General features: G+C 45.5%; 1 protein-coding gene across 1 annotated transcript in view; it reads right to left on the bottom strand.

Annotated features, from left to right (window-relative positions):
* Positions 1-377: 377 nt before the first annotated feature.
* Positions 378-26,636, bottom strand: part of TUNAR (TCL1 upstream neural differentiation-associated RNA) — a 48,777-nt gene continuing 22,518 nt past the window's right edge. The window contains exon 2 of the mRNA XM_055097991.3: positions 378-3,164. Within this exon, the coding sequence (XP_054953966.1) occupies positions 2,979-3,164 (186 nt within the window). The 3' untranslated portion in view covers positions 378-2,978. The remainder of the gene's footprint in view (positions 3,165-26,636) is intronic.

The raw sequence follows: 26,636 nt of genomic DNA, 5'->3' as shown, positions 1-26,636 counted from the left end.
ATGAGTTTGCCCAGTGTGTGTTCATGGTCTCTACTAAATTAGAAAGGAATCAAGACAGGGCATGCTGGAGCTGTGGGAAAGGGCGTCACTGCTCTGTTCAACATTGAACAGGTAGCTTCATTTCCAGGCTGTGGATTAGGACAACTTAGAAGAACCATCCCGGGAGCAGAGGGGTGGAAAGGCACTTTTCCCCCTCAATACATTTCAAATTTGTATACTTGAAAAACCACTGAGGCTTCTATAGTCCACACAAAATAGTCTCCGTTTAACAGCATCACATTCAGTTTTTTTTTTAATAAATAAACACTATGTATAGGCAAAGGACTGACATTGAAATGTTTTATATCCCACAATGTTGAAAGAAAAGACATCGAGTATTTTTTTCCATTGCACCTTTATTGTTTATTCTGTTCACTGTTCAGAATTTTCATACAGTCTTTCTAGAATCACACAGAGCCTACTGAGTAGCTCCTTCCCCCTGACATTGCTTTATTTCTAACCAGCCTCCTCTCATCCCTTATCCTTAGTGTATGATATTCTGCTAGTGTCCAGGGAGTTCCCAGCGTTGTTTTTACAGGGGAGGGAGAAGGGTGTGTGGTGGTATTCCTGCAGCTTTCTCTCCTCTCCACCTCCTTTCTTGTTCAGCAGCCTCTGGACCCCCAAGGGCTAAGGAATCAGACACATTGGGTTTGGATCTTGACTCCACTAGAAGCCATGTGATCTCAGGGACATTTCTTGACCTCTCTGAGCCCTTTTTCCTTCTTCTACAATGTGGGGAAAAGACTCCCTCTCTCACAGGGTTACTACAAGAATTCAATGACTCCAAGTATCCAAAGCATCTGGCACAGTGCCTGGGCACACAGTACGCCCTACATGCACCTTAGCTTCCTTCCTTCTGGCAGGGAAGAGAAGATATCATAAATCAATGCCAGAGCCAGCTGCTCAGGGGCATTTTCTTTATAAAAGAGCCTGGTCCATTTAACAGAGCCCAAGAAATGACTCTCTAATGGTGGAATTTCAGACACCATAGCATGGGTGAGGGAGAGATCTGAAGGCATAGACTATAGAAGCCTCAGAATCATTTGAATCCAGCCAGGCAGACTGCTGCTGCTTCTGCCCAGGGGCAAGGCTGGTGATAGAGTTTGGCTGTAACCCCACCCAAATCTCATCTTGAATACCCATGTGTTGTGGGAGGGACCCGGTGGGAGGTAACTGAATCACGGGGGCAGGTTTCCCATGCTGTTTGCATGATAGTGAAAAAGTCTCACGAGATCTGTTTTAAAAATGGGAGTCTCCTTGCACATGTTCACTTCTCTTGTCTGCCACCATGTGAGACGTGCCTTTCACCTTCCACCGTAATTGTGAGGCCTCCTCAGCCACGTGGAACTGTTAAGTCCAATAAACCTCTTTCTTTTGTAAATTGCCCAGTCTTGGGGATGTCTTTTTCAGCAGTGTGAAAACAGACTAATACAGCTGGCAATGGCAGAAGGAATACTAACCCTCTCTTTAAGGCCATGCCACTGTAGCCAGGCAAGGGCCCATTTCAGGGAGCCAGAAGGGAGCTAATTTGTTTTTATGCAACCATCCCTGCCAGAGAGGAAATAGCTTCATGTGGGTGTAAACCAGGGGCTTTAAAAATACAGAAGTCCTTTAGGGCAATCATTAAATCCCCTCCTCATGTCCCTGAAAAGTCACTTGTCACAGGGCTGTCCTCACAGCCTGAATCACCATGAGATCTCATGGGGGAGTTCTTGTGTCATTTATACCCCACCTGCTTTTGAGGAGGATCCCAGGTATCTTGCAAAGGAAGGAGTAATGCACCTAATACTGAGCTTTCCCCCTTGTTCTTCCCAACTCTCACGGTACATGACCGCTAAAATCAAAATCTGATAAACGAATGGTCACAAGAATGAAACAATAACGCTGCCAGTAAGAAGCTGAATATTCTGTTCAGAAGTTCATCTGCAAATATAGCCACGCTCTTCTTCCTCAAAGGTAGTCCTTTTAATTTTAAGCTGATCTATCACTCAGCCCTTATTCATGCATAATTCTCAGTAAAGACAGGGTGCATCTAAGGTCTGCATGCCCACAATCATTTTATATCTCCGAGATAACAACAAAAAGCCACTCAATGGACAATCTTAAAACATGCACCCAAAACCATGGCTGACAGTATGGGAAAATGTCCTTCAGACCAAAGAGGCAGAGAGAGAGGAGAGAGAACAAAAGCGCAAGGTAAAAGACTCAAGATGAGACAAAAGGACTAGAATGGCTCCACAACAGAACATCTGTAGTTGAGGGAGGAGGGGACAAAGCAGATAAAACTAAGGAAAGCTCTATGGATCTGGGAGCGCCTCTCCAAGAATTTGGTTCATGCTAAAAAATAGAGCACATTTATTAAAAATATATATTTATAAACCTTGATATGAACAGATACACATGTCAAGCCAATGAAAAAAGAAAAATAAGTTATCTCCCCAGTATCAAATAGTTAGACACTTTTGATGAATGGGATGCCTGTCAAAGGGCTGCCCCTGTGGTTTTTCCACTAAATAGCTCGTCAAGTGAAGATGAAACACTTGTCCTGGGAGACACACATCTGAGCCATGTCCGCCCTATTCATCTTTTCAAATATGTGATATCTGTCAGCGATCTGGAATAATGAATTTCTGCACCCATCCGCTCACCGATGGTGTCAGAGGCTGGTCTCCCAAGCATTCTTCTGGACCCCCTGCCAAAGACGTTGAGTTCCTAGTGCTGTGAATGAGTTTTGTTGGAATCATTGTGCTTTAGTGTCTGCTCCCTGCAGCAGGATCGGTCTATTTGTGTGACCTTTTGTAAAGTTTGAAGGTGCATTTGATTGGGTGGTATGTGCGGGTCAAGCCTGCTTGTTCTTGCAGGGTCTGGTCAGTGATGCGCCGACACGTAGGACTTCCGTCTTTGGCCATTCCGAGGCCTCTGAGGACGCTCTGGGCCATTCACAGGGTGGTGTATATGTAGACAAATATGATCACAATCAGGTTCAGAATGGTCCCGATAATCCCCAGCATTGCCAAGACACTCTCCTCTTTACTTTCTTTTTCTTGACCTCCTCTGTCTTCATCATTTCCACTAGTGATTACCATCTTGGGTGCAAATGTCTTTATCTTCCTTGCCAGGCTAACCTGTAATTGGAAAGAGGCAGCACAAAAGGTGATCATTTATAAGCATGCCCTCCATAGCCAGGCAGATCTGCAGTGGGTAGTGATCTGCTTGCAGGTCAGAACATGGTGGGAGAATGACAAATCCCACAAGGATCCTATCTTGGGACACCTTGCTCTTGGCCATGGGAAAATGGCAGAACACGGCTAATTGGTTTAGAAGATGAGTGTCCTGACATTGGTACAGAGAGAGGAGCCTAGAAGTCTACCCGGGCATCACCCACTTTGTTGAGCTGGTTTTCCCCCCTTCCCTTGAAGGAGAAACTGAGTCAGCTGCACTGCAGTGAAACTAAAGTCTGTGCCCTCCGTCCTGGTGGTGGGAATTTCACATACTCTCACATATTGGGTTACACGCAAGAAACATGCTGTCCTGAGTATCCACAAAGTGTGTATGGGGCATCACAGTCCTACCATGCTAAAGCTCTGACTGCGGTATGGGTAGGGGTGGCTGGAAGCCAGGGAAGGTGATTCATTGAGACCAGGGAGGATGGTAAAGGGTCTATGCACGGTGTGGATGAGTAACGCCATGAGAAATTCTCATAATCCCTGGTAGAAATAGATATTGCTACAATCATTCCAGAAAGTTTCCAGGCATTAGCTAGAAAAGTGAACAGACATATTCTACCACTGGGCACCTGCTCTGCCAGGTTATACCCTAGAGAAGGCCTCACTTCTGTGCACCTGGAGACATGGACACAGGACTGCTCCCATGGGCTTCATCTGCCATAGCAGAGAACTGGAAGTTACCCAGATATGCACCGAGAGGAAAGCAGATGAACATGTGGTGGTCAGTCTCTACAATGGAATATTATATGATGGTGAAATGAATGAATTAGAACTACAGGCAACAGGAAGATCAAAGCCCAGACACTTAGCGGAGGGAAAGAGCACATGGCAGACAAATTTGTGCAGTACAATTTGATTTATAAAGGCTCAAAACAGGCAAAACCAAGTCATCTATTGTTTTAGACATGCGCTCTTTGATTTTCATAAAAAGTAATGGAATGATTAGCACCAAAGTGACTAGCGCAAAACTCAGAAGAGTGGCTTTCTCCAGGCAAGAGTGGAACAGGCTGCCATGAGGGAGGGGCGCCAGTGGCCTTCAGATACTAGTCATCTGCCATCTGTTAAGCTTTAAACTGTTCCTTTAAACTGCAGGCATATCTTCCAGCTACTCTTTTTGTATGCATGGTATGTATTGCAATAATCAAAATAACTTTTTATTTTCAAAGACAGAAAACATGGCCATCCAGGAGGCAGACTGGGCAGCCAAAGCCTTCTTTTCTACCAATTGCTGGTCCAAACCACAGGTAAAATAGGATCAGTGTGTGTGGTGGTGGCAGCCCGTCCACTTGTGATGTGATGTGCACCAGGCCAGCCCCACAGCTACATTTCCTCCACTGGAGGGCTGCACCTTTAGAGCCAGAAGGCTTTTCACGCTTCAGGGTTTGATGATGGTTAAATTTATGTGTCAGCTTGACTGGGTCATGCATGCCCAGATAGCTGGTCATGCGTTATTCTGGGTGTGTGTGTCAGGATGAGATTAACATTTGAATTGGGAGACTGAAGAAATCAGATTGTCCTAAATGTGGGTGGTGACTGACCTATCAGCTGAAGGCCCGAATGAAACAAAAAGGCTGACATTCCCCCAAATTCCTCCTGCCTGCCTGCCTTCAAGCTGGGACAATGGCTTTTTCCTGCCTTTGGACTCGAACTGTTGATTTTCAGGCAGCTCTTCCTGGGCCTTGAGCCTGCAGGGCTTCAGATGGAACCACACCACTGGCCATCCTGGGTCTCCTGCTTGCTGACTCACCCTGCGGATCTCAGGACTTGCTGGTCTCCGAAATCACATGAGTCAATTCTGTATAATAAATCTCTTTATATACACCTATATATATCTTACCAGTTCTGTTTCTCTCATTCTAATGCTATCTTAGGGCACATATCCAGGAAGGATCACAAACGGGAATCCAGGAATGTGGGAATGTGAAATGAGATGGGAAATGAAATGTCTGCATGCCCTCCCCCTGTGCACGTGAGCCCCTGAAAGGGCTGGGTCGCTTGCACCTTACAGAGCAGCTCTGGATCCGGAGCACAGGACATGTGAATGAACATCCGTATGAACGAGAGGCAAGCACATCAGTGAAGAATGGAGGAACTGATGCAACATGAAACTGTGCATAAGTGAACAAATGAACACCCTAAAGGCAAGTTTCATATTCTTCACAACTTCGGTTTACTAGATAGGCCTACAGTGGGTTCCTACTCCCACAGCTCAGCTAGGGAAAGCTTCTAGCTAGATTCGTTCGGTTTTCCTGCTTTTTCTTCCCTCGTATACTTTTAATGATGTATAGTAAACATACAGGAAAGTGCACAAAGTTTAAATGTACAGCTTGATACATTTTCATATCTGTTTAGCACTGAGATCAAGAAACAGAGCCTTCCAGCACCCAGGGGCCTCCCACAGTGCCCCATCCAGTCACTATCCCTACCTCCTGAAAACCATTATTGTGGCTTCTAACACCATTGATGAGCTTTGCCTGGTTTTGAATTCTGCGTAAATGGAATCATACAGTATGTCCTCTTTTGAGTCTGACTTCTTACTCACAACACTGTGTGTGAGATTTGCTCACATCGTTGTGTATAGCTGTGGCTCGTTCACTCTTATATGTGAACAGTATTCCATTGGATCACTACACCCAAAATTTATGTCTCTATTCTACGGTTGATGGGCATTTTCACTGCTTCAAGTTTGGGGCTATTATGAATAATGCTGCTATGAACATTCTTGTATATATATTCGGGCAAGCATATACATACATCTTTCCCAATATCTCATATGAAGTTTTTTAACATACAGCAAATTTGAAGGAATTTTACAGTGAGCACCCATAAACTCACCATCTCAAATCCATTAATAACATGTTCCCATACTTGCTTTGTCACATATCTGCTCATTCCTTATTCATCTATCTTCTTTTTTGGGTGCATTTTAAACTACATATATCATTATTACTATTATTATTATGATTTTGAGACAGGCTCTTGTTCTTTTGCCCAGGCTGGAGTACAGTGGGGTGATCACGGCTCACTGCAGCCTTGACCTCCTGGGCTCAAGCGATCCTCCTGCCTCAGCCTCCCAAGCAGTTGGTACCACCAGCGTGCATCACCACGCCCAGCTAAAATTTTTACATTTCTTTTTGTAGAGACTGGGTCCCACTATGTTGCTAGGCTGGTCTTGAACTCCTGGGCTCAAGCAATCCTCCTGCCTCAGCTTCCCTAAGTGCTGGGATCATAAGTGTGAGCCACCATGCTTGGCCTAAACTGCAGATACTATTTCATTTCCCCGTAAACACTGCAGCATGCTGCATGTTTTAACTACAGTTCAGTATTTATTTACAGTTTTCTCTTTTAATGTAAAATTCACACGTGCATTTCCTATTACTACATACATACCTAGAAGAGGAGCTGCCGGGCACAGGGTACGCATACTTTTGACATTAGTGGATACTGCTAAACAGCTTTTCAAAGTGGTTGTGTCTGTTTGCTAGTTTGTAGGTATTAGTGGATCCCCCCTTTTTATTTTGGTGACTCCACGGCTCAAACTTTGCACAAAGTCATGAGAAGTCTGTTGTAAGAATCTTAGAAATCCACTCCCTTTACTGCCCTGGACAGATGTCTATCCAAGCACTAGTCATGTCTCTAATGGAGTCTCTGGTTTATCATCCGTCGTCTTAGAAAGACTGCAAGCCCTTGGAGGAAGGACTTTTGAATCCCCACCTCCAAGCGTGATGCCGGGCATGGAGCAGACACTTAAGAAAATTGTGCTGAATGAATGAGTGGGTGCTCTGGGGCAACCTGGCATCTCCCAGTCTCTGCAGGCCAGGGAGTAGATGGCCAGGGTTGGTATAAGAAGATGCAATTAGTGCTGCCTTTATAACCAAAGACCCATCATCACAGTCACTCAAGCAAAACAAAGCACCTGTCATGGAGGCTGCTTGGTTTCAAGGCTTAATTTAGCCTCTTCCCTGAGTTAACTCGAGATAACTCTGACTCAGGAGGAAGTGGAGGGGAACAATCAGGTCAGCTGTGTTTACTTTCCAAGGACTCTGAAGCAAACAAAGACCTAGAAGAGACCTTCTCCGATTCACAGAAGAGTTGCATCTCGGGTGTTTGTTTCCAAGTTGCTTAAGTCATCAACTTGGAAACTTCAATTCCCCTGTAGACAACACGATGGGAGTGTGGCTTGATTCCCAGGGGAGTTACTGAGGGCTTCCTTAAATGGAGTAGTTAGAATATTGTTTTCTTTGGAAAAAGTTGTCTGGCCAGGGTCTGGAGGATGAACAGTAATGGAGGAGACTCATAGAATCCAGGAGATTAGCCTAGAAACCAGAACAATAACAGAGATGGGAAAGGAAAACAGAAACAATAAGCAACAAGTATAATAATAACAGCACATTTTAAAATGGATTAGAGAGTGTAACGGGAATGTTTGCAACTCAATGGATAGATGCTTGAGGGGATGGATACCCCATTCTTCATGATGTGTTATTTCACACTGTGTGCCTGTATCAAAACATCTCAAGTACCCCATAAATATATACACCCACTATGTAGCCACAAAAATTAAAACTTAAAAAATAAAATTTAAAAAATTAAAAATAAACAACAAGCAAAGGCTGGGGCCAGTCAATGTCTGACATAAAGCTTGCTAAAGGTTATACATTCATTTATCCACTCAATCATTTACTCATTTCTTCCTGCCAGGGGCTGGGTGGAGGGGGAAGTGGGGATTGGCTGATAACAGTAAAGGCATTTCTTTTTGGAGTAATAACAATATTCGAAACTTAGATTTTTAGTGACAGTTGCACAACTCTAAATACACTAAATATACTAAAGCCATGAAACTGTACACTTCAAATAGATGAATTTTGTGGTTTGTGAATTATATCTTAGTCAAGATGTTAATTTTTAAAAAACAGTATTTGCGATAGTATCTGAAATATAAAGTGCCCAGAAATAAATCTAATAAAGATGTGTGAAATTTCGATGAAGAATACTGTAAAACTTTACTGAAAGACATAAAAGCAGACCAACTTGAAAAAGAAGACATACCATCTTCATGGAATGCTAGATTCAATAAGCAAGATTCAATATCCTAAAAACATCAGTTTTTCCTCAAGTGTTCTATAGGTTTGTTGCAGTTCCAGTCAAAATGTCTATGGGGTTTTTGGTGATATTTGACAAGTAGGTTCTAAAATGTATATCAAAGAGCAAATGGATAATAACAGCCAAGATGTTTACTAAAGAATAAGGTAGGGAGATCTGCCTCATAGGGCATCAATATGTCTTAGGTCTAAGGCTTATACAAGCCTTAGACAAATAGGCCAAAGAAACAAAAGCAAAGTCACACACACATGGACACTGCTGATCCACAGGGGTAAACGGGTCTTTGATGAGCAGTGTTGGAATACCTGAGTAGCTGTATGAAAAAATAAGTGAAATCAAATCAGTAGTTCATCAGTTCCAGATGGATTATAGATAAGAATAGAAAAAGAACACTTCGAAACTTTTATAAGGCAATATAAAGGAATATCTGTATGACCTTGGGGTGGAGAAGGATATCTTAACGAGACATAAAAGCTCAAACTATAAGGAAAATTATGAAATTTGATGACCTTAAATTCAATCTGTTTATCAAAAAAATAAAATATCATCAAAAGTGAAAAGTTAAGCCACAAACTGGGATATACACTATACATCATTCTAGTCTCAAATGAGTAGGAAAATGATAAATATCCAGTAGAAAACTGGGCAAAACCATGTCCAGACATGGTTTACAAAAGAGTAAACAGCCGTAAAGAAGCTAAACCTCAGTATCAGAGAAATGCCCACTGAAACACAGTGAGCCACCATCAAACAGCCATCAGATTGGCAAGAACTAAAACATCTGACAAGACCACTGAACACTGACAGAGTCTGTATGGTAGCAGGGACTCTCAGATACCTATTGCAGGAGTATCAGTGGATACTGTCACTTTGGAAAACAGGATGGCATTACCTTATAAAGCCAAACATACTCACACCCCAGTGACCCAGCCATGCCACCTTGAGATACACACCAAGTACACCTGCAAATGAGCAGCAGGGTACATGGATAAGAGCATTTAAAGACAGCAATGTCAGCATAAGCAAAATGCTGGACCCAGCATCAACGGCCATCAGCAGTGGCCTGGATCTACCGTTGTGAGTTCTCATGCTGGAAAAACACACAGCATCGAGGAAAAAATGAAATGCTGGAACGTGCCATCGCATGGATGAATTGCAAATACAATATCGAGTGCAAAAGCGCGTTGCAAAAGACCACAGAAAGGATGTTCCCACTTATGTGGGAAGTTCAGAAACAGGGAGATTCTAACAATATTTTATATGGAGATACAAGTGTGATAAAACCACAAAGAAAAACAAGACAATAATAAATCCCAAAGCCGACGTAGTGGTTCCCACTAAGTGGACAGGATAGAGAGGATGCTCAGGACTCTCTAAGCCACTGGTAATATTTCTCAAGCTGGTGGTGGGTACATGAGCGCTTGCTCTTTATACTTACATTCTAAATATGCTTCTCATATCTATTCCATACTTAATAAGTTAATTGGTGATTTAATACTTACTAGTTAACTGCATAATTAACAATAAAACAATACTGATATTAAAACAAATTAATTAGCAAAAGCAATTTTTTTAAAAAAACACAGGGTTTTAAAGACTGGGTATATTAAGTGCTGTGTTGAATGCCAAAAGAAGCCCTGCACGGTAACCAGGAAGGGAGCCACTTTTCTGGAAAGACAGAGTGCTCCTCATCAGCACCCCTACTGTGCTAAGGCGATGGGCAACTCACTTTCAAGCACAGTTCCCAGCAAGCCAGTCCTCTGTTGGGCTGCTTCCGATGAGCACACTTGAGAGTTTTTAATCATTTGCTTAATTAGGATGCGTGTCTTGGAAAATAAACCACGAGTATACAGTGACACAGCGCCATGTGTGGCCTGGGCCTAGAGGCTGCAGAGCAGCTAGGGAGAGCCCTGCAGGGGGACTCAGGGTTCAGTGTGGAATCCCAGCCGGTCAGGGCTAGAAGGCACCGAGGTCGTGGCTCACTGGGCCTAACCAGCATTCATGGTCTTTCTTTGGTCTCGATTTTCCTCTGGAAAATTACCCTTCCCAATGGAGACTGTCAATCAAGTTGCCATGGGGATGGGTCTGGATCCTGGCTAAGCCTATAAGATGCTCTGTCTCTGGAGCTTAGTCTTAGGTAGGGTGATAGCAGGTGGGTCAACTGTAAACACTGAGTCATCCTAGCCATGGTGCTGAAATGAGGTTCCATTAGCTGCTGCCGCCTGGATGCCTGCAGCCAGGCTGACTTTTGCCCTTTTTAAAGCTCAGCTCACCATTTCCTTCTATCCCATGAACTACCCCATATCTCTGCAAAAAACAGTGTTTTTGCTTCAGGCAGTTGGAACCCATTTCTTACCAGTATCTGTTGCATGCAACCAGAGCTTTTACTTGTACAGAAGGGGTACTCAAGGTTATTTTGTTGGCTTCTTTGAGCTCCCTCTAGAACACACAGTGCTAACCAAGCCTCCTCTTGAAGACTTCCTATCATTCTGGAATTTACCACCTCTCAGGAAGTATATTCTACCTGCCAACAGCTCAGTCAGGAAAGCCCTTTGCTTTAAAACAAAATATTCTCGCTTAGCTTGCACCCACTGGAACTACTTTTATAACCAGGAACTAAACAAAAGCAAGTCCTTGTTATCCTCTGCAAGGGAGCACCACGGTTTTTGAAAAATTGATATGGAAGGAATGACAACTCTGGCTTCAGATATAGCTGGGATCCAATCTTGTCTCAGTGGTTTATCAGCTATGTGACTGGGGCAAGCTGCTTCATCTCTCTGAGCTTCAGTTTCCTCACCTATAAAGTAGGGATAACAGTAGCTAGTAGGATTAAAGACATTAGTTGTAAGTCTCCTAGCTTGATGAATGGCAGCCACTATGATTAAGTGGTGATGATGATGATTGATGATGATGATGACAATGATGACAGAGGCTCATTCTCATGACTTCACAAGCCCTTTTGTCCAGCTAAGCACCTTCTGTTCCCTACTTGTCCACATAGCCACTCCTAATCATGATCCCTTCTCCTGGGAAGGCCCACCCTAAAATCACAGCATGCATAAGGAAAACATAAGGGAAAGATTTTCAGCCCAAACTGGGCAGGTTTGTCCTCTCCCTCCTGGATGTGGTACATCCATGGATGCTAATAAGAACCACTTCACTTTGGGGCCACCACAGCATGCCGTGACTTATGATGCTGCAAAATCACATTGCTCCCTGTTTGTGGAAGGTGAGCATTTTCAACCCAAGAATAGGACTTAGTATTTACATTACAGTCCAGGTGGCTGACCTCTGCCCACTGTGCCAATCTGTTGAGTTTGCCTTGGCTCCTAGATGATTGTCTTCCTACATAGTCACTCTCCTCCCAGCTTCAGATCATCCACACACTGGATGTGCACCCTCTCCATACAGTTACTCACCTTCCAGTTTTTGACTAGGTTTCCAGCTTAATACCAACTAGTTCATTAGCACTCTTCCAAGGCTGTCAATCGGTTACTGTTTGCCTTCTCCTCTGGCCCACATTTATCCAAGATTGCTATAAAGTCCACCTAGGGGCTGGGCACGGTGGCTCACGCCAGTAATCCCAGCACTTTGGGAGGCCAAGGCAGGCAGATCACAAGGTCAAGTGATCGAGATCATCCTGACCAACATGGTGAAACCCCGTCTCTACTATAAATACAAAAATTAGCTGGGTGTGGTGGCCCGCACCTGTAGTCCCAGCTACTCGGGAGGCTGAGGCAGGAGAATCGCTTGAACCTGGGAGGCGGAGGTTGCAGTGAGCCGAGATCGTGCCACTGCACTCCAGCCTGGTGACAGAGTGAGACTCTGTCTCAAAAAAAAAAAGTCCAGTCCATCTAGGACTTAGAGGTCTCTAGGTCAGTGACCCTGCTGGACAGACCATGGCTGAGCGATATCCAAGATGCTGGGTCCTGGCACTTTCTGCAGCCTTTATTTGCTGGTGAGGTTTCCTCTTTATTACTTCTCTAGACCAATTTCTCAGAGCCAATTCTAAGAAATGGAGTTTGTCCCTTGCCAAGCCACTCAGTGATCAATAGTAAATTGCGGAATGAAAAATTCGTGTGATTACGACTCACTGATGCATTACCTGGCAGCTGAAAATGATGGTGACCATTCTCAGCAAACTAACACAGGAACAGAAAACCAAACGCCGCATGTTCTCACTCGTAAGTGGGAGTTGAACAATGAGAACACATGGACACAGGGAGGGGAACATCACACACCGGAGCCTGTCGGGGACTGGGGGACAAGGGGAGGGAGAGCATTAAGACAAATACCCAATGCATGCGGGGCTTAAAACCTAGATGATGGGTTGATAGGTGCAGCAAACCACCATGGTACATGTATACCTATTTAACAAACCTGCAGGTTCTGCACATGTATCCCAGAACTTAGAGTAGAATTTAAAAAAAAGGAAAGAAAATGATGGTGACAAAGACCATGAGGTAAAAAAAGGAAGATGCCCGGCCGGGCATGGTGGCTCATGCCTGTAATCCCAGCACTTTGGGAGGCCGAGGCGGGTGGATCACGAGGTCAGGAGATGGAGACCATCCTGGCTAACACGGTGAAACCCCATCTCTACTAAAAATACAAAAGAATTAGCCGGGCATGGTGGCGGGCGCCTGTAGTCCCAGCTACTCGGGAGGCTGAGGCAGGGGAATGGCGTCAACCTGGGAGATGGAGCTTGCAGTGAGCTGAGATCGCACCACTGCACTCCAGCCTGGGCGAGAGAGCGAGACTCCCTCTCAAAAAAAGAAAAAAAAAAGAAAAAAAGGAAGATGCCCATGATGTGATAAGGGGAAAAGCACAGGATATTAAAATTCCGTTCTACTTATGACTGCAAATAATTTTTTTTATTAAATAGTTTATTTTTGTTAATGATGGGAATATTTTCTCAGTAAGTTCAAACAATTTTGTAAGAGGGAACGATAAGCTAGTGTTAGATCTAGAAAAGTTAATACAGCATTATCTTGAAATTTCAGGGGTAAAAAGTGGTTGACTGGAACTTCATCTATCTTTTTTAACCAAACAATGTTAAAATAAACACATTTGAATAGAAAACTGTTAACTAGTTCTTTTATATTTCAAATGTAAAATACTTTAATGAGAAAATTCCATTTTTCTCCATCTATTTAGACAATATTACAATAAAAGGCAGTGTGGAATGCAGAACGAGCCAGTGAGAATATTAGGTAATGTAAATTTAAGAAGAAATTTGCTTTTCCATATTAAATAAAATCAATGATCACATAAATTCAACATGATTATGGGGACTAAAGTAAAAATACAAGGTACAATATAGTGCAAGTAAGATTTTTAAAACCTTACTTGTTTAGGAAAAACATGCTGGGGAAAAAATTCAGAAATGTTCTATAACATAGTTGATTATGTTAATTTACTTTTATCATGTTCAAAGCAATCAATATATAAATAAATAAAACTACGAAGACTACGAGTGCTTCTGTTTTCCAACAATCCTCAAAGAACCTCACCAGCCAAGTGACAAGAACAACGCCGGCGTGCAAGGAGAAATCTTCGTGTCAGAATCTCTCTGCTTGAGAGACTGGAATTTGAAAACCAAAAGGGGCCGTTGCTGTATGTGAAAAATGACAAATGAAGGAGGTTCTGACAGTCTTCCTGTAATACAGCAGAGATGTTCAGGCTGAATGGGAGTTGGCTTTTGGGTCATTTAATTCTAGTACCAACTTGTTTGTCAAAATAATGCCAGTCTCAGAACTAAATCTTTGCTGCCTGATGTGCTAAAAGGTACCAGACATTCCGGAAAAGGAAGACAGGGATTATTCTATCCAAATTCTTTCCATTACTTGCTGGCTGCTTTCAATGGAGTGGCTCAGGCTCAACTGTAATTCTGAGTGTTTCTCCATCTTGAGAACATTTCCATATTTTGGAGCGGGAAAGGTTCACGCTGATCCTATCTACGAGGGCAAGCTCCTGCCTGGAAATTTAGCATCGTTGTCTGACAAATCTAGCAGATGAGGCCAGAACACAGAGGAAGCATCAACTTCTCCCTTCCAAGAAGAGACCTCAGTGGTCACCTAAAACACAGCCGCCCATAACAACGGGCATGTACAAATGGAAGACAAGGGCCCTGGCCCTCAATGAGCTCACGGCCCAGTGAATGGAAAACACAAATTGATCACTATGGTGATGAGGGCCCAGGGCACTGCAGAGAGGGCATGCAGTGAACTGTCTCCACAAGATAGGAGGTCTGAGCTGAGACATCAAAGGCCAGTAGGACCATCTCAGCTGATGGTGGGAGAAGGGCACCGAGGCAGGGAACCGGCAGATGTGAAGAAAATGTGGAAGTGCGGAATGCTACGTCGAGTAGGGCTGGCACAGCAGCATGGTGAGGGGGCTGTCCTAAGAGCTGAGGCTGGAGGGGGAAGGGGGAACTGAGGCCCTTGTAAGTCATGCAAGGCACCTGTGGAATTTATTCATTAGATGCAATAGGTACATGGATGTTCAATTCCTGTTTATTTTTTCAATCACACATATACACTATGTATACTCTTGTATGCATTAGATACTTTATATTAAATTTTTGAAACTCACTTGGCTCCTAAAATCAAACCACAGTAAGTAAAATGGGTAACCGGCTCTCCAGGACTAAATGTCTGGACAGGGTGGCCGCCAGCTCTGGCAACATTCCACAGCTGCCTTCCAGGCTTTCAGGAAATGAGCTGGGAGCCTCTGAGTGACAAAGTCTGAACCCAGGCAAGGTCTTCGTCAGGGGCTGGGCAAGAGTTTTCCAAAGGACAAGCTCCTCCACACATGCCCATGCCCAGCACAGGCAGCCACAGAATGGCCTGGCTGTCATCAGACAGCCACTCAAGGGAGACGGCAGCCAGGCCATCCCTGGTGATAGGAATTACTCCCAGGAGTTCCAAAGAACCAGTGAAGAGAGAAAATATCTGTAAAGCATTTAGTCTGATCAGCGAAGGTTCACAATGATTAGTATTAATTACAGTGCTTCCCTTCCCTAATTGCCAAGATGTTGCTGGATCTGGCTTTGTACTTGATATCTGTCATGATGAGGCCAGTAGCTACTATCCAGCCACACATGATGATAAACGTCGTAGCTACTAATTAATAAATACACAGTTCCTCCATCCATTCACCCACTCAACAAATATTTATTTAGTATTTAATCTACGCTGACCCCATTCTATTTTGTTTTTTACAGACGAGGTCTCACTCTGCTGCCCAGGCTGGTCTCAAACTCTTGGGCTCAAGTGATCTGCCCACCTCCACCAAATGTTGGGATTACAGGCGTGAGCCACCGTGCCCAGCCAAGACCCTATTCTAGAGACACAGCGACAGCACAGACAAAAATAAGCATTATCTGCATTTTAGAGATAAGGAATTGAGACTTAAATAATTAGTGAAGCTCTGCAACACTCCAGGAAGTTTGTAGGTACTAGGGATACGGCAGTGAAAAAAGTAAAGAAATGATCATACACCGAGTTGCGATTTAAATCACGCAGCCAACGTGACTCCCAGGTGCTGCCCATCTCCTGCCTGCCCTCAAATGCCCCCCACATTCCAGTCCCACCACCGCCTGCTGGGGCTCTAACCCCTGTGCGTTTGTTCACATGCTCTTCCTGGCTTGGAGAACTACTGCTGGCCCTTTGAAGCTCGATTCCATTGGTAGCATTTCCCAGGACCCCGTCTTCGGATGTCTGGGCAACTCCTGCCCTATCCTGTCACCATCTCTTGATTTGGGTCTTTCCCCACTAAACTGAGCTCCTTTGGAAGGACAGGCCTGGGTGGGTCAGATTCACCTCCATGTCCTCTGGCCCCTGAGCCTGGCCTGGGGCAGCCGCAGTGTTCAGTACTGAGAGTGAGTGCATGCATTGGCTCACTCTGAGAGGCAGCTGAGATGGGGGGTAGGGACAGCCTAGCCCAGCCCACCTAGCTGGATTTCCCTATAAAGAGATGGCAGCGGCCGGGCACGGTGGCTCACGCCTGTAATCCCAGCACTTTGTGGGGCTGAGGCGGGTGGATCACAAGGTCAGGAGATCGAGACCATCCTGGTTAACACGGTGAAACCCCGTCTCTACTAAAAATACAAAAAATTAGCCAGGCATGGTGGCGGGTGCCCGAAGTCCCAGCTACTCGGGAGGCTGAGGCAGGAAAATCGCTTGAACCCGGGAGGAGGAGGTTGCAGTGAGCCGAGATCGTGCCACTGCAGCCCAGCCTGGGTGACAAAGTGAGACTCCACCTCAAAAAAAAAAAAAAAAAAGAGATGGCAGCAAGGATAACCTTGTTTATTTTCTTTCTACCCCTGAAGTCTGATGGAAAGGAGGATTGGTTTACTGTGTGTTGAGTGAGAAAAGTTTAAACACTGATCTAAAGAGAAAAAACAGCTCCCTGTACTGACACTTAAGAGTAAATTAATCAAAATTTCCTTTGCTCAACGAGAACACGTTTTTCACTTGTGGGAAAAGTTAATTCTGTTAGTCCAGACTTCCATGAGGAACCCAAGTCATCAGGTATCTCTGAGGAAAGGATGCTTCAACAGCAGAGATGAGACGCAGGCCTGTGGTGCAGACCTCCAGCCCAGCAACGTCACCCCCCGCCTACCTGCCACTTCCACTGGGCCATGGACCCCACTTGCCAGGGCTACTCTACCTCCAATTCCCAGGACTAACAGGGAGTAGGGGAAGGACCCAGGGATTTGGGTTCCAGGTATGGCCCTCACTGAGCTGTGTCACCTAAACTACATCAACTTCCCTCTCTGGTCCTCATCTGTAATGGATTCATGATGGGCTCAAACTGGGTGATAGCCAAGGCCTCTTATGGTTCCAATAGTGTACATGGAGAGGGGAAGAAGGCCATAATCTGAGAAAACTGATTTTGAGACTCTTGTGATCCCAACTAACTCTGTGACCAAGGGAAAATCTCTTAACTTCTCTTAGCCTCAGTTTCCTTGCCTTTAAAATGGAGCCAACAGTAGAGTAAGCCCAGATTCTTCATGACGTTGTTAGAGGACAAAACGAGGCAGCGTATATGAGAGTCCTCAGTAAGTTGTCATGAGAGACCAGCATCTGCCTTTCCTTGATGCTAAGAGGACAGATGGGAGGACGCACTTTGCCTGACAGATCGTTGCCTGGTGAGAAAGAGCCTCCATCAGAGTGATGGCAGCGGCAGGTCGTCTGGAGCGGCTGAGTAGGCAGGAGCCCCACCCCACTGGGTGCAGCTGCAGCTGCCCAAACCATGGCTGCAGACTCAGGCCTCCCTGCACTCTTGGGGACCTGGGAAGTCATCCCTGCCCTCACAGCTTTGGAAGTGCCTCTTCCCACTGTCTGACTTCTCCCTGCTGTTGGCATCTGCTCTGATCTCCGAGCAAAACTGGGGCCAAGCCCAGGTGCCATGAACAGCATCAGGAGGCAGACAGATTCCTGAGCAGAAGCAGGCAGGTCCCTAGGAACGCTCCACCTTAAGGCCAGGGAGGGCCTGAAGGCTGGGGGCCAGACTGCCAGTCCTGCAGATCAAACTGGGGACTTGTGGTGCCTTTTCCAGGCCCACCCATGGCTGCCCATGGACCAACTGACACACACTTCCTCTCCTCTGAGGTCCATAAAAGCCCCAGGTTCAGCCAGAGCAGGGCAGAGGTCAGAGAGGACAGAGAGACCACAGGAGGACCAGCTGCAGAGAGGATCTATCCTCTCTGCTGAGGGCTTCAGAGATCTGCACAGATGTTGAGACTCAGCTGCAAAGAGGAGTTACCCTCTTCAGGGCCTCCTCTCTGCTGAGAGCTGCAGAAATGGTGGGACGACCTGCTGGCATAAAGAAGCCACTCACTCCAGGGCCTCTTCTCTGCTGAGAGCTGTACGCTCAATGGGATGACCTGCCTACAGAGAGGAGCTACCCATTGCAGATCTCCTCTGAGCTGTTGTAACACTCAGTAAAGCACCTCTTCATCTTGCTCGCCCTCCACTTGTCTGCACACCTCATTCTTCCTGGATGCCAGACAAGAACTTGGGCAAAGGCACACTGGCCACAGAGATTTCTGGCCAGAAAAGCAACATCCTAAAGATCCCATAAGAAGAGTAGCAATACCCCCACCTTGCCCCTTACGCTTACCGTTGACTTCCAACAAGAAACAAATATTTTCCAACCCTTGAAGGCAAAGCTTTCTGGAAACAAAATTGGCAACACTTAACAAAACCACATATAGATTTTCCTTCCAACTGTGCAACTCCATTTCTTGGACTCTACCCTGAAGATAACCTCCAATGCTACAAAAACACACATGCAAGTTCATCCACTGCAGTATCATTTGTAAATGCAAAAATACGAAAAGCAACCTAAATGCTCAGATATAGGAGAAGGGCTGAATAAACCATGGCACGTCCACACAGAGTATGATGTGGTGGCAAAAAGGAAGGAGGAAGGACCCTATGAATGGACTTGGAGAGATTTCAAGGACCCAATGTTAACTTAGAAAAGCAAAGTGTGAAAGTGCATGCAACAGACATGTAACATACAACAGTATGCTACACCTCATGGAAGAAAGGGGCTACAAAAATGCATGCATGCATCTGCTCACTTATGCAAAAGAAATACAGGAAGGGTAAACTAGAAATTAAAGAGACTGGTTCCCTAGAGGTGGTGGGAGAGAAAGGGATGCAGAGAAGAGTGGGGTAGGATCACAATGGGGAGGATGGGGAGGAAGTGATGCTTCTCTGAGTGTATCTTTTGCTATAGATCTGACTCAGGAGCATTGCCATGTTTAGCATGTCTTTCATATGTCCACACAAAACAATTCAAACCTACCAAGACCGGAAGGAAACCCAAAATGGAATGTAAACATTAATAAGTGGACCAAACTATTACAAATAAATAGTATTACCACACTGAAGGGGGTGGGAAAGAAAAGAACTCACCTAAGTAATTTTGGAAAACAGTATTTTGATTGGATAGCATAAGGCTGAGGACAAAAAGACTGTACACAAATGCTATCACCTACTCAGTAATTGGGTAAATGTGCTTCTCATGGGGACATGGGTTAATAAATCTGAAACTACTTTAGTGTATACTAGAATTAAATAAATATATTTTAGCTAACAAAAGCTGAGTTTCTTGCTGTTGGGGAAAAAATTGCAGGAAAGGGAAAAAGTTAAAATGAGCCTTGTGATGCTGGACTAGAATTAGAGATACCAGTATAAACACGTGGTTTTTTAATATACATCCAGGTAGGTGGACACAGAAATACAGATGAGTGTGCACGCATGGATTAGTGCCTGTCCATGTCATTCCCAGCTATGTCCCCTAAAAGGCCTAAAAGCAATGACAGCTCAGTGGCAATAAACATACCTGGCACCCAAACCTTGGTTTCTCTATGCCATTCTCCAATAAAATGAACCAGGTCTCCTTGGAGAAGTGGTTGATTCCAGAGTTGAGGAAGGGAACATACAAGATAAGCCTTGAACATCTTATGATACCAGAAAGTTAAGGAAGTCTTCCAAAAACAGGTGGGGGTGGAGGGGCTGGTTGAAAACACAAGAGCAAACCTGAAGGAACTTCTAATGGCCAAAGCTGGGATAATTTGAGCAAGAAAATAAATAACCACAGGATTAGATTATAAATCACAGGATAAAAGAAATGTCTATGAGTTTTCATTGACATAAGTAAATAATCACATACATAAATGGGGGAGAAAGACCAATTCTTTCTTACAGTAGAGTTCCAATAAATAAATGTAGGACTACAAAGACAGAGAGAAACAGAAAAATCACCAGTAGGCAATCACCACAGTAATAATTATTGTGGACAAGATCTACCGATGGATGCTAAAAGTAATGAGCTCATGTTTGAGGAGAAAGAAATTCACATGGTCTCAAAGTATTTCCTCCAAGGTATTTATCAATTACGAAGAAAAGATAGTGACTTTACAGTGAAGCCTGGCAGACATCCCTTTAACCCAGTGATCGAGGTCAATGTCACCAGTGATGTCCACACCATGAATCCCGATAGGGGGCACCAAGAAGGTCACAACATGAGCTCTGTGGGATTCTTGCCAAAAGTGCACAACCTCAGTCCAAAAAAGAACTTCAGACAAACTTAAACTGAGGGACATTTAAGAAAATAGCTGACAAGTGCTCTTCTGAAGTGTTAGGGTCACGGAAGACAAAGAAAGACTGAAGAACTGCCCCAGATTGGAGGGGAATAAGGAGACATGGCAACTGAGCAGTGTGGGATCTGGAACGGGATCCTGGATGGAAGGACATTTGTGGGAAAACTGGTGCAATCTGAATCGGTGTGCAATTGAGTTAATAGTATTACACGTTGGAAACTTCCTGGGTTTGCTGATTACACTCAGGTTATATAAGATGTTCACTGGAGGGGCCACTGGGTGCAGAAATGACTTCTACATTAGTTCAAAATTTTAAAAAGAGGTAATGTTTAAGTCCCTTATTGAATGATTTCACAAACACTTAGACCAAACCACCAGGGCCTTTGCTAAGTCCTACTTAAGGATTTGCTCTAGTATCAATCCCTCTAGAGGATGCAGGGAACAGAGGCTAAGGAGTGCTGGATGTGAACCAGAGCTTCCAGGGCCCTTGTGGAATGAGCTGGTTTTTGGTGACAGGCTCTGGGACAGTCTTTGGTTACAGAAAGCCCCAGAACTGAAGGGATCTCTGGAACATCCTGCGCAGGTCCTCAGCCAGGGCTAGTGTCCTGAGGGGAAGAGGATATAAACTCAGCCCTGCGGGGTACCCAGCCCAGGCAGCCCCTCCACCTCCTGGACTTTTCTCTGCAGACCTTACCTGCCTTGGTTCTCAGAAGCAATCAGGGCCCGAGGCCTGGAAGGGGCTCCCCACCTCTATGGGGCTGAGCCTCAAGGGCCCTGGGTTCTGGGAACCACAGCTTCTGTGTTTCAGGGATGACACCTGGGCTTTACCAGTACACAGTGTGGCCTACATCTTAGGACTCGGCCTCTGGCTGAGCTCCTGTCCCAGGAAGCTGCTTGGTGACTCTGGCCTGGGCTGTTGACTTTCATGCCCGTCCCTCACCCAGAGAGAGTGGGCTGCCCTGCACCTGCCTGGTGGCCTTGGCTGTGCTCCTGAGGCCTGGAGGTCAGCCTGCCTGCCTTCCTGAATCCTTCCAGGGCCCACCTTTCCTCTCCCACTCCCTCCCACTGTGCTCTGCCTATCACCAGCACATCCTCCACAGGCCTTGCATGTTGACTGCTTGCCTGGGTTCAGTCTGTCTGCCAGAGTGACCTTTTCCCAGATCCCCATTGAGGCAGGTTCTAGTCTAAGCCAACCACCCAGGCCCCCCCACAGGAGCCAGTGATGGCCTATGTCTCCAGCAGGATCAAGCAAGGCTCCAGGTTTGTGCTGAGGGACCTAGCGGAACCCATGTTACAGGGGAGTGAACTATTACATACTTGGCCCTCCAGGATCTGCAAAATCCACCTTGCCCAGCAATGGGGGATTATAGATGGCCACTCACTCCCTTCCAATCATGAGGTAGGGGTCCATGTTCCCTCCCCTTGGGTGAGAGCCCATGCAAGTTCCTGGGCCAGCCTTACAGCCCAGCAGCTTCCATTTCCTGTGTCTTGGAACAGTCCCTCTTGGGAAGCTGGCTGCCATGTCAGTATCCAACTCCCCTGAGGCCACCTGCTGTGAGGAAGCCCCAGCTAGCCAGGTGGAGAGAAATGGGCAGAGAAGCCCTACAGCCCTGGCTGTGCAGGACAGCCCAGCCCAGTTGCCAGCCAGTGGCTCCAGCTCCAGCCACCATCTGCCCCCAATACCCAGGAGACCTAAAGTGAGAACCACCAGCTGAGTCCAGTCAACCCACAGAACCCCATGAGATAATAACGACCTTCTGTTTCAAGTCACTAAGTTTTAGACTGGCTTGTAACACAGCAATAGGTAACGGGAACACTGGCTGAAAGAGGCTTTTGTTTGCAATCCTTAAGGAAAAGAGGGCTTTTTATGAATGTCAATTTTTTTCATCTGTAAAGTGGGGAGAATAATTCCACAGGTAACTGAGCAAGAACTGTGTGAGCAGAACAATGCTCATTTGTGATCTGTGTGGAATGTTTGTCGCTGGTGATCTCCAGGGGTCTCTGGGCTTTGAGCTTGGTCTTTCTGCACAGGGACAATCGTGCTGATGTCATCATCTCTTTCTGCTTGCTGAGTGACTGTGGTCACATTTAAAGCAGTCAGCAGAGCCCCTAGCATTGCTGACTGCTTCCCAGGGGCCAAGTAATGTTCTAAGCACTTTATGTCCATCAATAATTGTAATGCTTGCAACAACAGAAGAGAGGAAGACACTATCGTCACATTTTATAAATGGGCAAAGTGGAATCAGCGAGCGGGAGAAACATCTCCCCTTTCCTCAGGGTGTGAGAGAGCTGGGATTCTCTCATGTTCGCCAAGGCCATGCTCTAAATGGCCCCACTCTATTGTTTCTGAGCCTCAGCTTTCCTGTCTACAAAATGGAGTAACAATGCCCACCTGATTACTGTTGTATGGATTCAATAGGAAACAATCATGATGTCTGGTACACATTTTTTTCTCTCTCTCCACTCCTACATTTTATGGCTCAAAGTTGCAAATACCAGATATTTACTAAGAAAATCTATGTTCTCAATGCTTTTTCAAAGACCCGCCCATGAAAGGAGAATGCTTTTTAAGGAAATCCAGCTTAGAGTCCCTGATAGGCTCAGAAATACAAGTTGAAACGATGCAGGGAAATGCAGACCCCTTCCTCTTGGGAAGGTGGAGGTGACACCGTCTCTAGTCTTTGTCCCCAAGGTCCATGCTGAGAGGTTCAAATAGACGATGAAAGCAATGTGGCCAGAGTGTCCTTTTACCAAGCAGGCTCCCCTACCCCATCCCCATGATTACCCAGCACTTGAGAGTCCCCATTTCCAAATGCCCCTGGGGAGATCAGGGTTTGCTAAGGGCACAGAACAGCTCCCGTAATTGCGATTTCCTAGCACTCAGGTCTTGCTGAGCAAATGGCTTGGCCATGCTAGCTGTGGATCAACAGCCTGTATTTCATGAATATTTTTCTTTGGCGGGCTGCACCCATCAACATTTCACTTACTCAGGAGCATTTGCATTTTAATGTGATTTTTTCCAACATGACTAGACAGCTGGGTGGGTTTTACCATCTTCTGAGATACAAAAATTCTCATCTCTGCATATGGATCCCTCCAACTGTGTTTGTGTCCAGCCTGGAAATAGCATCCTTCTGAATGATAACTTTTTGAAGAAACTGTGGCTGACATGCAGGGAGAAGTCAAGCTTAAAATTTTGATCCAATACTTGTCCAGACTAACAGGGGTTAAAAACAAACTTGAAAAAAAATGACTTTGCTATAAGGTGCTACACTGGAAAAATACACTTGATACTACTGCTGCCTAGCTATCTAAATTCCCGCTACTCTCCCCTCTCTGTCAATCCCATCACAACTAAAGGATTGTGATCTTTACACAATCTCTGTCAATCCCATCACAACTAAAGGATGTGAACATCCTTGATCTTTTTTGAAATTACTACCCCAGGGCCTTTAGACTGGCTGTCTCCTCTACTGGAACACACTTTGCCCAAACTTTTGCACTGGCTGGCTCCATCACAGCATTCAGATTGCTCAGATACCGTGTCCCTGCAGCAAAAGTCTTCCAGGATACCCTGTCTATAAAGGTCCCCTATTCCCATCACTCTCCAGCTATGTACCCTACACTTCATTTTCATCAAAGTACTGAAGAAAGTAGGATTCCCTACTCCAAAGTATGTTATTTTTTCATTTCTCCTCCCTACTTTGAAGAGAAGCCACTTGACAGCAATCATGTCCTTCACTGCAGCCCCTGTGCCAAGAACAATGCCATATGGCAGAGGCTCAATGAATGAGTATCTGCCCATTTTCCAGAAAAGGAAGTTGTGGTTCCCTGGAGTTAAGTAATTTGTCCACGATGGCCCTGCTAGGCGCCAGGGCTGTCAACCCTTGGGGCTGTCCTGAGCCCAAATCCACAAGATTAACTCCTGTGCCCCACATTAGCAAAATTTACATCTCCTGCCTCTGTCCCTTAACTTCCTTATTACTGGCATCTATATGGGGCCTGGCACCCAGGAGAGGCTCACAAAATACTTACAGAAGGAGGGTCTGAATACATGAGCAGAATCCCTGGCCCCCAACTCTCTGGGGAGGAAGAGAATGTTCGGGCTTTTCCAGTCTGACCACTCATTGAATCCTCATTCCCCTCTCTACTAGTTTCACCAGATGGTTGCCCAGATTTCTGCTCGAGCATTTCCGGGGCTGCATGAATCACCTCCCAAAGCGGTCCATAAGCAATGGCTCCTGTCAGCTCTGCCGGTCAGAAAGCTCTTACACCGAGCCAGACAACAGCACTTGCTTGCTTGTCCGTTAAACACACACCTTCTGAAGCTGTTGCCTGGACTGTCTCTTACCCATCTCAAACATGATGCTAGAAAAGAAAAGAGAGAAACCTATATATGAGTACTGAAACTAAAAAGCAGGAAAAAATACGCTCCTAAAAATAGGTAAAGGGCGCAAAAATAACTAGCCAACTAAACAAAAAAAGAAGCAAAAGGCACCTATAAACCACATGGCTTCAGTCCTGTCTCACCGCACATAAATGAGCTACATCTGTCCTTTACGAGCCTGTTTGCCTGTCCACAAAATGGCGATGTGGAGAAGGTGGCTGCATCCCTTCTAAGGGCATCTGCTTCTCCCCTTTTGTCATGAACTGTTTTTAATGCCCACAGTTCTTTGAAACCCGGCACCACTTGCGCTCCAAACTAGTATGCGCTCCAAGGCTATGTAGAACTGTTGGCCACCTTGTCATAAGCAATGACAGCTAACCTGGATTAAGGCTCACTATGCAACCAGCATGGAGCCCACCTCCTGCCCCGGCTGGCTCATTTACTCCCCAGCACAGACCTAAGAAGGAGGCACTGTGCCCTCACCAGACAAGAAACCCAAACCTTCGCATGGCCAAGTCCTTTGCTACCCTGGACTCCCACCAACTGGGGCCAGCAGCCCTGGGATGGGCCTGGCACTTGTGAGCCTATGACTCCTGGCTCTTGCTCAAGCCATGCGTTGCTTTACTGGTTCCATCTAATAACACTCAACTTCCTGTCCAGCCCAGCCCTGGTGCCGTCTCTGCTCCAGTCTACCTCAGTTCCCCCGAGCACAATTCACCGCTCCTTTCCCTGCAATCACGCAGCCCACTAACTGTACCTCCCAGCAGCGCAGCCTTCCCTTCGCCTCACAGTGCGCCTGTTTACACGTTTGTCTCTTCCTCTGAGTTGCAGGGCCCTTGAGGGCAGACGCCACATCTTAATTGCCTCTGCACCCTTCTCTTGTATTTAAGCATCGTTTTATGCTTACAGGAAGATTTCATATACATCTGCTGAATAAATGGGGAAAAAAAAAGGAATAAAGAAAAGCTCCCAATAAATGGCTCAGTCTCAGATTCCATGTGATCTAAGGAGCATCCCAAAGCTGGAGGACCGAGAAATTCCTTTGAATGATTTCACTGTTTCTCTCTGCAAGTCAGAATATTCTATAGGAGAAAGTTCCAGGAGCAGAAGATGAGGGTGACATGAGCTAAAATATCTATGGTTTAATGGTTTCTTCCATATTTTCCTAATTTTGCACTGCTATGATCTAAATGTGTCCCCCCAAAATTCATATGTTGAAATCTTCACCCTCAAGTTGCTAGTATTAGGAAGTAGGGCCTTTGGAAGGAGATTAGGTAATGAGGGTGGAGCCCTCATGAATAGAATTAGTGTCCTTATAAAAGGGACCCCAGAAGACAGCTCTCCACCCCTCACTCCACTAGGTGAGGAGGCAGCATGAAGACGGTCATCTGCAAACCACCGAGTGGACCCTCTCCAGGCACTCAATCTACTGCCAACTTGATCTTGGAATCCCCAGCTTCCAGAACTGTGAGAAATAAATGTGTGTAGTTTAGAAGCCACTCAATTTATGCTATTTTGTTATAGCAGCCCAAATGGATGAAGACAGGCAGCCTGCCTGCAGTCAAACACCCCCTTGAATTATTCTGCATGCAGGTGAAGATTTACTTCTAACCAAGCCTCGGGGACCCAGGAATCCTTCTAGTGGGTGCTGCTCCACTGTGGTCCCCATCTCAGAGCTGAGGGTCTCCTGTTCTGAGAGTGAGAAGTCTGAGCTTTTTGTGGGGGGCTGTGGGATACCTGGGAGTGGATTCTGGGGCATCAC

Source organism: Pan paniscus, chromosome 15, assembly GCF_029289425.2.
Source record: "Pan paniscus chromosome 15, NHGRI_mPanPan1-v2.0_pri, whole genome shotgun sequence".
NCBI classification, from domain to species: Eukaryota; Metazoa; Chordata; class Mammalia; order Primates; family Hominidae; genus Pan; species Pan paniscus.
Note: the sequence above shows the minus strand (reverse complement) of the source record. Positions and strands in the feature narration are given on the sequence as shown.